Source organism: Phaethon aethereus (assembly GCF_964289735.1).
Source record: "Phaethon aethereus genome assembly, chromosome: Z".
Classification (NCBI taxonomy): domain Eukaryota; kingdom Metazoa; phylum Chordata; class Aves; order Phaethontiformes; family Phaethontidae; genus Phaethon; species Phaethon aethereus.
Genome location: NC_138577.1, coordinates 28,029,118 through 28,043,164, shown reverse-complemented (window position 1 = coordinate 28,043,164; position 14,047 = coordinate 28,029,118). Strand labels below are relative to the sequence as shown.

The window sequence follows — 14,047 nt, the reverse complement described above, 5'->3', positions numbered from 1 at the left end:
ATATTTGAGAAAATGGCAGTAGGTGGGAACAATATTCTTAATAGACAAGTTCAGGTTTACAAGCACTTCCAGAAAGCAAACACCATTTTGCTGTACCTATTGCATTTTTACACTTAGGCAACAAAACCTCTCTGTAGTTATTGTATATGTTGCTGGAACCTACATGCCATTTTAACTCACTTTTCAAGCACTGTGATTTCCCTTGAACTTTATTATCTAGTATTTGTCCACTACAGTGGGGAAAACTGATGGGGGAGAAAGGTAGTGGGGGAAGGGAGCAGAGAGGGAAAGACTAGGGTAGAACAAATGGGAAATACATTTAAAAGCGCAGATAACTGACAGTAAAATATATGTTCTTTGGTTAGCAAGCAGGAAAAAAAAGGAAAGGACTTGCATACATGATAGATACACACTAGCATTCTAAAGCAGAAGACAAGAATGTCAAGAGTGTATTCTTCCCCCACTGCCAGATGGAAGGGCTATTATTATAAATGAAAGGCAGCAGTAGTGGATGCCAGGCACTTTTGTTGTGTGCCAGATTCTGAAGTCCAGATGTAAGCAGGTTACCCCTGGGACAGGACAGGCTTCAGCTCCCGCAGCAGAACAGAACCAATCACGGTTTTCTCAGTGTTTATGATGAGCTGTGCTGTAGAGCTCTCCTTCAGCTCCACTGTGACTAGCATCAGTGACCCACTGTGCACAGTTTTAGCTGCAAATCTGGAGGAGGAAGGAAAAATAAAAAAGAAAAAAGAAAAATCACTGAGGATCTTAAGGTCAAAGACTACTAATATCTCTTTCTGCAAAAGTTAAATGAGCTCAAATATAATAAAATGCCTCCAATTTCATTAATGCATTTTGGGGGATAAACCATAAAAACCTCCATAAATTCTTCAGAAAGAATTAGTTCAGCATTGCGTAAATATTTTTGCATTTAAGGACAAAAAAGTATTATGCAAAATTGTGTATTTAATAGTGCAAACAATAAAATCTATTTAAATCAATTTTTATGTAAATTCTGATTCTTCAGTTCATCTACAATACTCAAGAACTATTGTAGTGCACACTGGCAACTTGAATTCAGCTGTGTGGAGTTTTCCATGGATAACTATCATTATTTGGTGCCCCAAAGAAAATGCAACTATGCTAAATGTAGTAGAACATTCCAAACGTTCCAAAAAGTCAAATTGTTTTACTTTCAGAAAAGTGTATCCTCCTGTCATCTTGGGCATTAATTCCAACTAAAAATACTCAAAATTATAAAGATCCAACATGATAATTTGAAATGATGGTAACAGCAAGACATCAAATCATTCCGTCTGTGAATTTATCTCCAGAATATATAATAATAGAAATGTGGCCAGTATTTATAAATATTTTATAATTACTAAAAACCCTAGAAAGCAAGCAAACCCCTCCCTCCAGCCAACCAGATAAGCAAAAGTTAGGACTAATGCACCATTACTAAATTCCAAGACATGAAGAACCCACTAATTACATGGAATTAAAAGCAAAACTAGCCTTTTAAGCACCACAATTGACTGAAAAGCCATTTTAGGCACAATGAACTTCTGTCAATCCTGTTAATTCATTCTGCATGCACAGGCAGGCCCAAGAGACGGGAAAGAAGAGGATGGCAACAGAAGAGGATGGCAACAGCCTCGTCTTCCATCTTCCACAAGGAGCACACCATGCTTTTTTGCCCCCCTTTCCCTTTTTCCCCCCTCCCATGGTGACTTGACAACAACAAAGTTGCTGCACATGGGCTTTTGAAAACACTAACAAGTGTAGAGCAGGTCTGTGACCCAGTCTGACCCCACTTTGCAGGGCCAATCTCCTCTCCTCTTTCTGAATGACACGTGTCTGAATCAGAGCCATCTGCCTCAATTTGCGCAACATCTTCAGCCACAATAGGACCCAGTTAGCCCTGACAACAGCTCACAATACAGAAAAATCAAACTGCTGGGCTGACAGCACGCTGTCGGCTATTCAAGAGCAAACCAACTGGTCAGTGTCTCATGTCTGACAATTAGCATGGGCCTCGCAAAGCACCTACCCAAGCCCTTGGGGATCTGTTTAATTACCATCAACATAAAGGAGGGAGTTTATCAGGAGATACTCAAAAAACTTCAGTCCAGACTTAATTAAAATATTAGCCACTTAAGCAGGAAGCAGGTTCTCTTTAAACGAGAAGTAATTTCTGTCTTTTTTCTTTTTAAACTAAGCATATCAAAATCTCATAACACATTATACTAATTAAGGAAACATGGGACACTTCTCTAATGTCACCCATCACAGGTCAATCTATTTCTTTTGTCCGGATTATAGATACCTTCAAAGACCTCTCCCTGTAATAGGAGGTTCTAAAACAACGTTACTACTACAAAAATTAGCTACTTAGCTAGTTACAGCAATGATTTCATCTATTTGCTCTGTGATGTAGAAGATCGCTATTTCTCTTGTTGATTTTGACAGGGGGATAATTATAGAAACAATAGTCTTATTAGTCACTTTATTTACTTAACAGTTGTGTCTTGGGACAACATAGAAGCAGATTATGTCTGAGTATGCACATAAATAGGTTGGTAGTTGGCACTCCTGCTGTGTTTCGTAGCCCCGAGGCTTGATTTTACTCTCTTTTATTAAAACCTGAAAGTGATACAAGGTCAGTTCTGTGAAAGCCAAGGCCGCCCAAAGCACCAGTGATGAGTTTTGCTCTGATATTTTACATGTGGATTTGCAAAATCACATAGGGGATCAATAACACTTTTCTATACCTCTGAAGAAAACACATAAAATCAATAAAATTTGGGTTTGTATGTGGTTAGCAAGACGCAAAGGGTCTGATACTTGGGTAATTTTACACAAAGTGTTAGTATGCATAACTAGCAGTAGCTAATCGGTTTATATCAATGGTGACCTATCTGGAATCGCTTAGTGAAAAAAGGATTGGAACAGAACAGGATGACTTAGTTCACCATTAAATTAGGGTGCAACCACACAACGTGTTTACCACTGATTTTGAACTTCAGAAATTGAAATCTGTTCCTTAAAGCAGGGAATATAATTTTGTTTCTAATGAGAGCTGTAATATAAATATGCTTATACAATCTTTGAAATTGAATACAGCTATATAAGGGTGAAGCAGTTGACTTCTGCTTAGAAGACACTATCAGTAAAACTGACTTGCTAATTAGATGTTTTAAATATACTGTCATTGAAGGATTTAGGTAATAGGTGTTCTCCGACTAAGTACATGTTATTGCATTTATATGCTTACCCTTATCATAAGCCCATGTGGATTTTCCAAAATGTGTTTTGTGCTCCACTGAATACTTAGACCAGAGAGCCATTAAAAAACCCCTTTCAGCAGCAAAAATTAATCACTCTCTATAGTAGGTATTTATTCTTTGTGAGAAACTTATTTTTCCCACAAGGTCAGTAATTATTTTTTACTTTTTCTGAAATTTGATACTGCCTTAAGGTTAGAATTTGAATACAAAAAAAAATTTAAAAGAGATTAAAAAAACCAATCAGAATTGATAGACTGAAATAAGCCTTAGAAACTGCACTATATTAGATTAAAATCTAGCTTCTAAATTGGTTGGTTGTAGGTCCAAAAGAAATAATTTTTTGTATGGACAACTCTTAACATAAGACATTATATTATTAGCATGGTTTTGCTGCAACAAAGGATGCATTAGCGAATATGAAAAAATAGGAAGGTAAATGACAATACCATTCAGAAAACAGAACCAAATATTTACTAACAATTTCAGGATGGTTGTTTCTGCTACACTGCAGTTATTTTATAGTTTTCTTTCTGTGATAATATTAATTCTAAAACTGTTCTAACACAATTAAAAATATTCAGGAAGATTTGCAGCCGTTAATACTTTTCCCATTTAAAAAATCAAGACAGATTAGAAACATAACAATGAGATATATTTGCATATTCTGAATTTTTCCAAATTTTTTTTTCTTTAAAAGAATGTTAAATATTCTAAGGCTATGTGACATGGAAAAAAAGAGAAGGAGTTAATAGATTATTTTTACATAAATGTAGTACCTGTGACAAGGTAAGGAAAAACATACTAAGAATCAAATTCTAAATCAACATCAATAAAGTACTGTATAATTTTAGAAAGTCATTCAGTCTTTCAAGAGTTAAAAATCAAGTACATATTCTTGGTCACTTACCATGAAAATAAGATTTGTTAATGATTATCACACAAAAATATTTGATTTATAGTTGATATCAAGGGAAAACACAGAGCATCAGACACTGCAATGTGACAGCATTTGCCAAACACTGGCTTTGTAACGATGACTAGAAGCTATTTTCCCTTTATTTGTAGATAGCCACAATAAACAGGAGAAGGATTTTTATGGGGAAAGGTTATGAAAATTCCATGCCAGTGAAGAGAGAGCAACAGAGTAACTCACTCAAAATCTGCTCTTTAAGATTCAGCATTTGAGAAAGTAAATTTACACCTGAATCCTCACTATCGGGACATGTGTTTACAGCAGAGCAGGCTTTGTTACGCATAATTCAACAGCACTAAAACATACGTTCTCTCCTGTCGGGTGCTCTCCTTCCTCTTTGCTTTTTCTATTCAAGCTGAATTTTCTTCTTTTTCTGTTCTATTGCTTACCAGAAACAGTGAAAATGGCCCATGAAGGCAAAAACTTTTTTTTTCTCCACCCTTTCTTTAAATCTTGTACATGAAGCCTTCAATTACTGCCTGCTGAAGCAGACAGAATCCTATTAGTAAGAAAGACGATCAGAAGATGCAATGCCCTGCCCTAGCTGTAGAAAAATAATTAGTGCAAAGTTGACAAATGTGTAATCAAGTTATGCAATGAATATATTCAAAGGGGAAAGAAATACTGCTGTGAATTAGTCTTCAGTTTGTAAATATAAGAATGAAAAACTATGAAGTATCTTCTAGTGTACCAACTGGGCAACAGAAATGTTTATAGTTTCAGTCCTCTGAATCTTCATCTTACTCTGATAAATTCTATCTATGTACAGGCTTAACTTTATAATTAACATTTCAACTAAAAATTGGCTAAATTACTAATTACTTTTATTCGTTCTCTGAGTAAGCCTTAGCACATGAAAAAGAAGTATTCAGAATAGCATTACTATGTATTGGTTCTGACCTGGGGATAGAGTAATCTTAATACTCAAACATAAGCAGAAATACACTCACAAAAAGAAGGATCTTTTTCTTAATCTGATGATTTTAATCTCTCAGCAAAGAAACTTCGTTTAACGTTGGCTACTACTAATAAAATTTAGTTAATATTTACCTCAAGAATCATATTACAAAAATTTGATATTTTCTTTTTCCAGTACATTTCATACTATTTTAACACTATCTTACAATAAAAAATTGTTCAAAATACCCAATTTGTTGCCATAAACTATTTTGGGGTTTAATGAAATAATAAAATTGTAAAATAAATTGTAATCAAATCTGTACTATATTTTTACCATTTTTAGTTCTATTGACAAAAGAGATTTTGAGTTTTTCCTCAGTTGCAAGTGAGCAGTTGCACTGTACCTCTAACAAAAATGCAGGAATACTAGTGAGTCTTCTGAACTTATAGTCTAATACATAGCACTACTCCACATGTTCAAAAAGATGCTGCATGAATTTTTATCATCCTCCAAATTTACCTTTAGTACAAAATTTTCAGCATTTTTATACGTAGGTATTTATATCTCCTCCCCCAAATGTCAATAAGCTAAAAGCTTGACTCAAAATATTTGGTCCTCACATCTAGAAAATTATATTTGTAATACTTGATCTATTTTGTTTTCTTATTGAGTCTGTTCTTTTTATTTTACTTAAAGAATCAGATGTTTAATATAAGTATTAGAGAATTACAGAATTACAGTCCATTTTAAAAAGAGGCTATGAATTTTAATTTGCAGAAAAATTATTTAATTCCAAGAAAAGAGGTTACCTTACAGAAATATATTAAAATGTTAAACTTGCTCAGAGATCTTTCAAATCAAAGATATTCTTCTGTTTGGTTAGTTTTTAAAATGTTAAATGTTTTCTGTTTAAACAACTGGTTCAGAAGGTTCCTGTTTGTTTTTCAAAGAAAACGCTGCACGTATTTTTCACTTTACAGCATTCAGATACAAAAGCAGTGCTGTCCTCTAGTGGACAGCAAATAAGCTAGACGAGAACAATTTATTTTGATTAACCTCATACCTAAAATTACTCACTCATATACTTTTAATGTTAAGCTCAAATTTAATTTCTTCAAGTTATTTTTAAATTCCCCAATCCACATGCAAGCTCCTTAAATAAAGTAACATATTTAAAAAGCTAAGGGCCTTAAAATGTTGTTGTTGAAAGGCATTCTCTTGATCAAGTATTTTGTACCAATTAATCAAAATCTTCATATGCTGATAATACATGAAAATTGTATTAATACATACAGGGCCCTTTTGTTAGCAGGGTGAAAATTGCAAGGTTTTGGAACATTAGGATTTGGTTAACAGATTAAGGAATATCCAGTAGAAACTACTGAATGAGTACTTTCATATTTAAAAACCACAGTTTTCATTTTCTCTAGGAATAAAAATATTTACTTAAGAATAGTGGCTAACCAGAAAGACTTTTAGTCTTTGGCTGACAAAATAAATATAAATGGTTAGTCTAGCTTTTTTTTTTTTTAATAGAATTACCTCTATCCTAAATCAAGAAAACATTAAGAGTTTACAACTTCTAGCTACAATGGAAGCTGAAATACTGTGGCCATGAATATACTATTCCATTTAAAATTCTGTCTCCTATGGATAAAGGCTACCAGAGAAACTGTTTTGCCGAGGGTATTTAGCTCTAATTAATTCCTACTTGAGAAATTAGGAAACAAAATGAAGGATGCATGTCTATTACAAGTTTATTTACTCAGCTACCCATTACAGCTCTCTAGAAGAGTACAAAAAGATGACTGAGCACCACAGCTAAGGAAAGACAGAAACAGAACAGTCCACATAACTGCATCAAAGGAGCTATTGCCAGAGGTAGATTTCACTTCATTTGAGCGCTCCGACAGGCCAATTGCTTAGTAAAAAAATCTTAGGAAAGATTTCTGTGTGGACACAGAGCAGAAAAGGTCTTTAAAAAAGCCTTCCTGGATTTATAAGACCTGTTTGTCAGCTACTGAGAACACATTTGGATTCAAATGGAATAACTATAAACAATTTATATTTCTCAGAATTTTCTACACTGTGTTTATCCACAATAGATGGGTGATAGCCCTTCCTTTCTGGCATGCTGGTAGCAGATGCAGTTGTTAGTTATGGTAAGCTGATGAGATCTGATCACCAACTTTCTGCCTGAGAATTCTTCCAAATGTAGTACAAATTGGAAGATGACATACACAAGAGAAATTTTCCAGGTGGCCCCCTTTAATTGGGGTTTTGTTCAATACAAACCTACCTACATACATGCACAATTGCATACGTTTTCTTCCCACATTAAGTGTTGATGGATTAAAAAGATGTGGGGAGGATAACTGATTACTAAGCACACCATTCTCTGATAATCAGAATTGTCTGTAAACAAAACCCTCTTTCCTTTGAGAATCAGTCTGCCAATATACTATAAATGGGACATGACAGGTTGCAAAATGATAAAAAGGGGTGAATACAACCAGACTGTCAGGCTGATGCATGGGATGGGGAATAAAAGCTAGTGAAAAACATGTGTTGATCCTCGCATTTCTCTTTTTTAAGCATTTTATGCATGTTTCTCTATTCCATCTAGTTGCTTTCCATTCTTCAGGATTTCAATGCTCACCCATTGCTGTGTACTTACTGTTATATTACATGATTTACATAGTATGTTTTTGATCTTGCTAAAGGATAATGCTGCAAGCCTCCAAAAGACAGGTGGACGATATTTTACATGTTGTTCAATACTTGCTTATTCACAAAATCACATAGGTCATGGGTACGCTAAACAATGATGTACTACACACATCAAGCTCTGAAAATCGGGGGTATCTATATGGTGCAGTGAAGTGTCCTTAAAAATATAGGTCCTAGAAGCAGCATAGTCATTGCATACGATGCTGTGCTTGAGCTAGTTAGACCTGCCCCAGCAATCAGCAGAAGTGCTGTTTTGCACTTTTTGTTTAAAAGCTAGCTTGTTGGCTGCTAATTCAGGTGTCTACTAGGACAACATGCTAAGACATGAGAATTCTTTCTCTGCAAGTTCTGGTGATCTCTAGAACGGACAGGTGGCTATTAGAATGACCACTTTCATGATTGTAACGGAGAAGGACATTAAACTCATTGTTTCAAAATGTGAAATGGCTGTTCTGAAACAGATTAAGGCTTCAGTGTTGAAAGAAGCTGAGATTTGATTTTCTCCAAAACCTCAGATTGTCCCGTACTGAGTTGCTGAAATTACAGACTTGACCATCTCAAATTAGACGACTGAAATTAATGATGGCATGTGTCTCAGGGTGCTGGTCAATGGTTAAGGCCATCCTGATGAACTGCAGAATAGAGATATGTAGATGACACCATGCTCACTTTCCAACCCAACTATTTCCTCTTACTAATTGCGGATTCCTTCCAAAATACAACAGAGGCAGCAGACTAATTCAATGAACTATTAAATGAGTTGAGGTTGACTAAAATTTGTTCTTCATATCCAGCCTGTTGGGTTCAGACTTTTTTCTCACTGACTGATTGGGCAATATGCAAGTAAAATCTTCAAGAATGAAAAATGTGGAAAAGGTGCTCTGCCTCGCACTGTTTTGTAGAGCCACAGTCATTGAGGGAAACAATCTACTAGAGTACAATGCATCCTGTTTAAGAAATGCTTCAGCAAGAGGAAGGCAGAGAAGTAGGCAGTTCAAGATGGCCTGATTCTCCATCCTGTTACACATTATATTCTGATGTCAATGGAATCACATAAACATAAAACAAAGTGAAAAAGTGAAGAAGCAAATCCAGTTTGTGATCCCAACTCTGAACAGACTTTTCTGCTGTATGCTACTGCCAACACATTAAAAGCTTTTGCACCGTATTTTGTAGGTAGTGGAAAGAAATACTTTCTATGAGTACAAAAAGCCAACTTTCTAAGCCAACTGAAACACCTCTCCTTCACACAGAGGATCTTACATAATAGTAGACAATATTTTGACACTTTCAAGAGGATCACAAGAGCATTCAAGTCTTTCTAAGACAAAAGTGAAGTCTGCATGTACTATTTTCCTTCTGTCACCATCTATTGCCTTTTGCTACATTCAAAGTGAAGAAAATGAATATTTCCCATCCTGGTAGGAGGTTATGGAGCTGAAAATGAATAAAGGAGGAAGATACCTGAGGAACTTTTAGCATATTAATCTGAGATGAATAAGCAACACATCTTGAAAGTAACACTAGCATGAAGAGCATTTCTGGATAAATAAGGCTCGTGTTAGTTAAAAAGAAAACTACTGAAAATCTTGAGTTGAATCGTGTCTTCATCTCACAACATTTTGAAATAGAAGAGAACAGCCTAGAATTTATTTTTTATATATAAAGCAATGAACGTTATTGCCCAAACAGAGACAGGAACTGAAGTGATGGTCCATAGAAAAAACAACTTCGAGGGAAGAAATGTCCTCAGTTATGTATCCTCTTATCTTGAAGACGGAAAAATTCCTGGTAAGACTTTCCCCACTGACAACAAACAGCTGACATACTTCAGCTGAAAAGCACTTGGTCCCTAAATGTAGTTATTCAGGCTGATTTCATTCCCTGCAGGAACAAATATTTTTCTTCCACCATCTTTGTCTTTAGATATTCAAATGATGCCCACAGATGTGGTCTGAATCACAAGACAGAAGCTTGATGCCTTAGCTGATTCCTTTTGAAATCACTTTGTCAACATCTATGCACTCCTCAACCCACTTCCAACCCTTCATTTCTTAAGTATTTTTAACAAAAAACAGTTCTCAGAACATTGAAAGAGCTATGTATATTGCAACAATTGCCTTAATCACTCTTGTGAAATAGTATTTTAAGAAAAATAATACATGTTTTTTTCCTGAACTTCTCCCATTTAACGAGACATTTCCTGCTCAAAAAAATTATCTTTTGAAATACACTTCACATTCTTCTTTTTAGTAGAAGCCTTTAAAATTGAAATAATGTTTCCCCTTGATAACAAAAGCAAGAAAGATCAATACATAAAATAGTTAAATCCTGTGAAGAACATGAGAATTCACCATATGCAGCCTTACAAGGCTCAGTAATCTAAGAGCTTGTATAAACTCATTTGAAGAGCAGGTAACTACATTTAAACCACACTTATTTAACTACAGTTATTTTATGTACTTAAGTAAAATAGTACAACAAATTTATTTTGCAAATGTATGAATATAAATCTGCACCTTTGTGTTCTGATATATATATGTATAGGCTATTGAGTTCAAAATTTTTGCAGCTATCACTTCAAATAAAACAGGTCAGAAAAGAGAATTTAAAATAAAATCAACTGTATTATCTGGCACTTTGTTCTACACTCAGTTGACAGTCAAATTATTACATTTCCAGTAAATAGAAAAGTTCAGTAGCCATATGTAAAGACAGAAAAAGTGCATGTAAGAAAGTGTTGCTATACTGTGATATAGACTGATCTATAGCTGATGTATTTGACAGGTTTACATTTATTCCATTTTTTATTGGTGACTGCATGCTATTTTGTTAATATTTGTTTAAAGTATTTATTTTCAGGTCTTCATTATATTTGCTCTATGTGTTGTTACTTGGTGCAAAAATACAATTCTAAATAGTGTTATGAATTTAAGGTGCAGTACTTGGGTCCCACGAGCATGACATCTTCGTCATGAGTGCATATGTGTTTAGACTGAAAAAAAACCCAAAGAAACACGCACCTGTTCATGTCCATTAGATACACTTGTATTAAACTATACAATTTCATTTTGAATTCGTATCTTGCATTAACAGGCAATATAAAATTCTTGGCATCAGCCATAATTAAGTAGCAATATTCAAGCTGGGGATGACCAACTAAAGAGGTTAATGTAATTCATCCTGCACAGCGCAGAATGTCAGTTTAAAAATAGTGCTTCTTTTCCTGTGTAAAAGGGTATGTACTAAGCACTTCCGAGAAGTGAACTCAAGTAATCCTCACAGAATAGCACGATGAGCTGAAACAAGTTTTTGTATATAATTTTTTCCCCAAATACCACTTGCAATAAAACAAGACAAATGACAATACTATAGGGGAAAAAAAAACAACTTTAAAGATGTTTTTATTGAATCGATAACTGCTTTGTCAAGGTAGTTTTATTTTATTATCCTGCAATGGTGTACGTGTCACATAAATAAAACATGGCACACTTCTTGCATCCATGAGATTTTGCAAGAAGAGACTCCATTTTTGTTTACTCTTATGGCAGAGTTTATTTAATCCAAATAAATGTATGCATTTTTTATATATATTAAAAAATAATCATTTTAGGAATTTGTTTCAAGAGTTTTGAAACTGTTCATTATCTAAGCTCTATCTCAAATATTCATTCATATAAATCTAGGACTTTTTTTAATGATAATGTAGTGCTATTTAAAACATGAACAGGTTCATCACAGTATCAATTAGTTAATGTTCCCATTCCTGTTCTCAGTAAAAACTAGGTGCAATTATGATTACACACTATCTGTGAACTCCAGTTACTTAAGGTGAAGCAAAAGAAGGGCTATTTTCTAAATGCTTATCATTGCTGGGCATTTCTGGTAGGCCATTTAAGTTGTTATAAACTTTTTTTTTCCTGATGGATGTTATAAATGCAAACTATTCTCTAACTTCTGTGAATACAATCTATTTTGAATCAAAAAAAAGAAAAGAAGATTTCGAGATGCTCTAAAGCACTCTGCATACTTCAGCCTTCAACCACTGTCTCTGAAGGAGTGTATCCAACAGGAAAGTACACCTTCAATTTATTTACGTTTGGTCATAGACTCTGTTTTGTGGAAAACCTCCTTTAAAAAACAAAAGAGCAAGAGAAAGCAAGATCCCATTAGAAACTTACCTACAATCAGGAAACCTGTGGCTGAGCTAGGAACTAAGCTATTATTTTAGGGAGCCTTTCAGAGACTCAGTCACAACACAATCCATCCCTATGCAATAAGTCTCATGTGATGCATAGGGTAAAGATGAAGAACAACCTGTACACTGCAGACACTTCAGTCTCTCTTGATTGACATTCTCACCCAGTCTTTGAATTGATGTTGAGAACCCAGGCTGTATAGATCCCTCAGGGATGCAACAAATGAGGACTTTTTCATGGAGGAGCAGGTGTCAATAGTGACAATCATTTCAGTGCAATCGCAGTAGCTGTACCATGTTTTTATGATGAAACAGAATTTTATCATTGACCGTATCAAATACATAGGAAAATCCAGCTGGGTTAATGTTAATGCAATGCAATACAAATGCCCAGCGATGCAAAAAAACCTAAATCCAACAAAGAGAAATATCGGGTTATTAGTCCTCTGTAGGCTACAGGGTTCTCACCGTTAGAAGCAGCCATCTCGGTCAGTAAAACTTCAAATAAAAACATTGTTCTTTGCTTTAAAAGAAGATACTTTGCTGTTATTGAAATAGCAAAAATCAGGGGGCTAAAGAGGTAATTCACACTCTGGAAAAGTTTTAGTAGATGCTAGGAGAGGTGTATGCATTTTCTTATTCCCAAAACACTTTAACAGTTTCCAATTACATCTTGCTGCTATTTGTGTCCACTCGGTTTTCCACACATGGCAATTTTCCTGTTTGTTTCTGTCACAAGTGAGATGCTATACAGATTCACAGGACTAAATATTTTGAGTCAATCACATTAAAAGCTGTCATTAACCAACAATCATATAAATTCCACTGACATTCTGTACCACAGCTTTTGTATGAAATGGATTTATCTACAAGTAACAGCTGGAATTTAGACAGGGCCAATGACTTTCTTGGCTGATCACTGTTTTTCCTTGCATATATATAGGAAGGACAAGGAGAAGTCCACTTTAATGCTCAATCTGCATTTTAAAAGATCTTCACCTGACTGAAAAAAAAAAAATCAGGTTCTAGGCTTAACCAGCTGGATATCGTAGATAAAAAATTAGTGTGGGAAAAACAAGCTGCTGCTTCTGATAAACCTGAATAAGGCTGCTTACTTTCAGAACAGAAACAAAGTCAGTAAAACATATAGATGCTCTTGGAAGTACTGTGCTTTAAAACGCTACCTTTTCCCTTTGAAACAAAACCAGGAAAGGACAACTCCCTCGAAGTGTGTACAGTAAAGTTTAGATATTCGATTGTTTTGTATCTATTCAAATAAAGAGCTGAGGAGTGCTTAGGCTCAAATTAATATCTGCTTAGGATCCTATGTTACAGTATAATTGGGTACTTTATTTGTTAAAGGTGTGGATAATAAAATTTTCCCTAATATTATCAAATGTTGATGAATTCTGAACTAACAGGTTCATATTAAAAGATGGTTCCACTATCAATGACATGTAATCTTACCTGTGTATGCTGTCTTGACCAGAAGGGACTACACCCAGGTTTGCTGCTTTCACTACCCTCTCAATTATTACAAGTCTAGTAGAGTTCTGTGGAGCAACAGCTATTGTAGCAGATGTCTCGTTCATTCCTGTCAACATCCCTGAAACATTAAGTATTTCATTATTAATACTTTAAGGTTTGCTCACTTATTAAGCATAAAACCAGAATAAGACACTTCTAAACAAAAAGCCACATTTGCATTAAAAGTTAAATCATTCATCGAGAAAACAATTTTACAAGAAATTACATAATTACATTAGTTTAATGCATTACTTGCAATGACCTATTATTAGAAACAAGTTAACTAATAACTGAACAACGGTATGTGTGATACTAATGCAACTGTGAAACCAAGGTGGTTCTTTTTCAGAAAAAGCATAACTTAAAAGAATCTAAACACAGAAATGATCAGTAAGACTGACTTGGAAAAGTCCAGCTTAAGTACGATC

At 34.7% G+C, this 14,047-nt stretch overlaps 1 protein-coding gene across 1 annotated transcript in view; it reads right to left on the bottom strand.

Annotated features, from left to right (window-relative positions):
- Positions 1–497: 497 nt before the first annotated feature.
- The window catches only part of AP3B1 (adaptor related protein complex 3 subunit beta 1), a 147,868-nt gene continuing 134,318 nt past the window's right edge, over positions 498–14,047 (bottom strand). Inside the window, exons 25-26 of the mRNA XM_082013612.1 lie at positions 13,560–13,698; positions 498–717 (exon numbers count right to left, since the gene is read on the bottom strand). Of these exons, the coding sequence (XP_081869738.1) occupies positions 564–717; positions 13,560–13,698 (293 nt within the window). The 3' untranslated portion in view covers positions 498–563. The remainder of the gene's footprint in view (positions 718–13,559; positions 13,699–14,047) is intronic.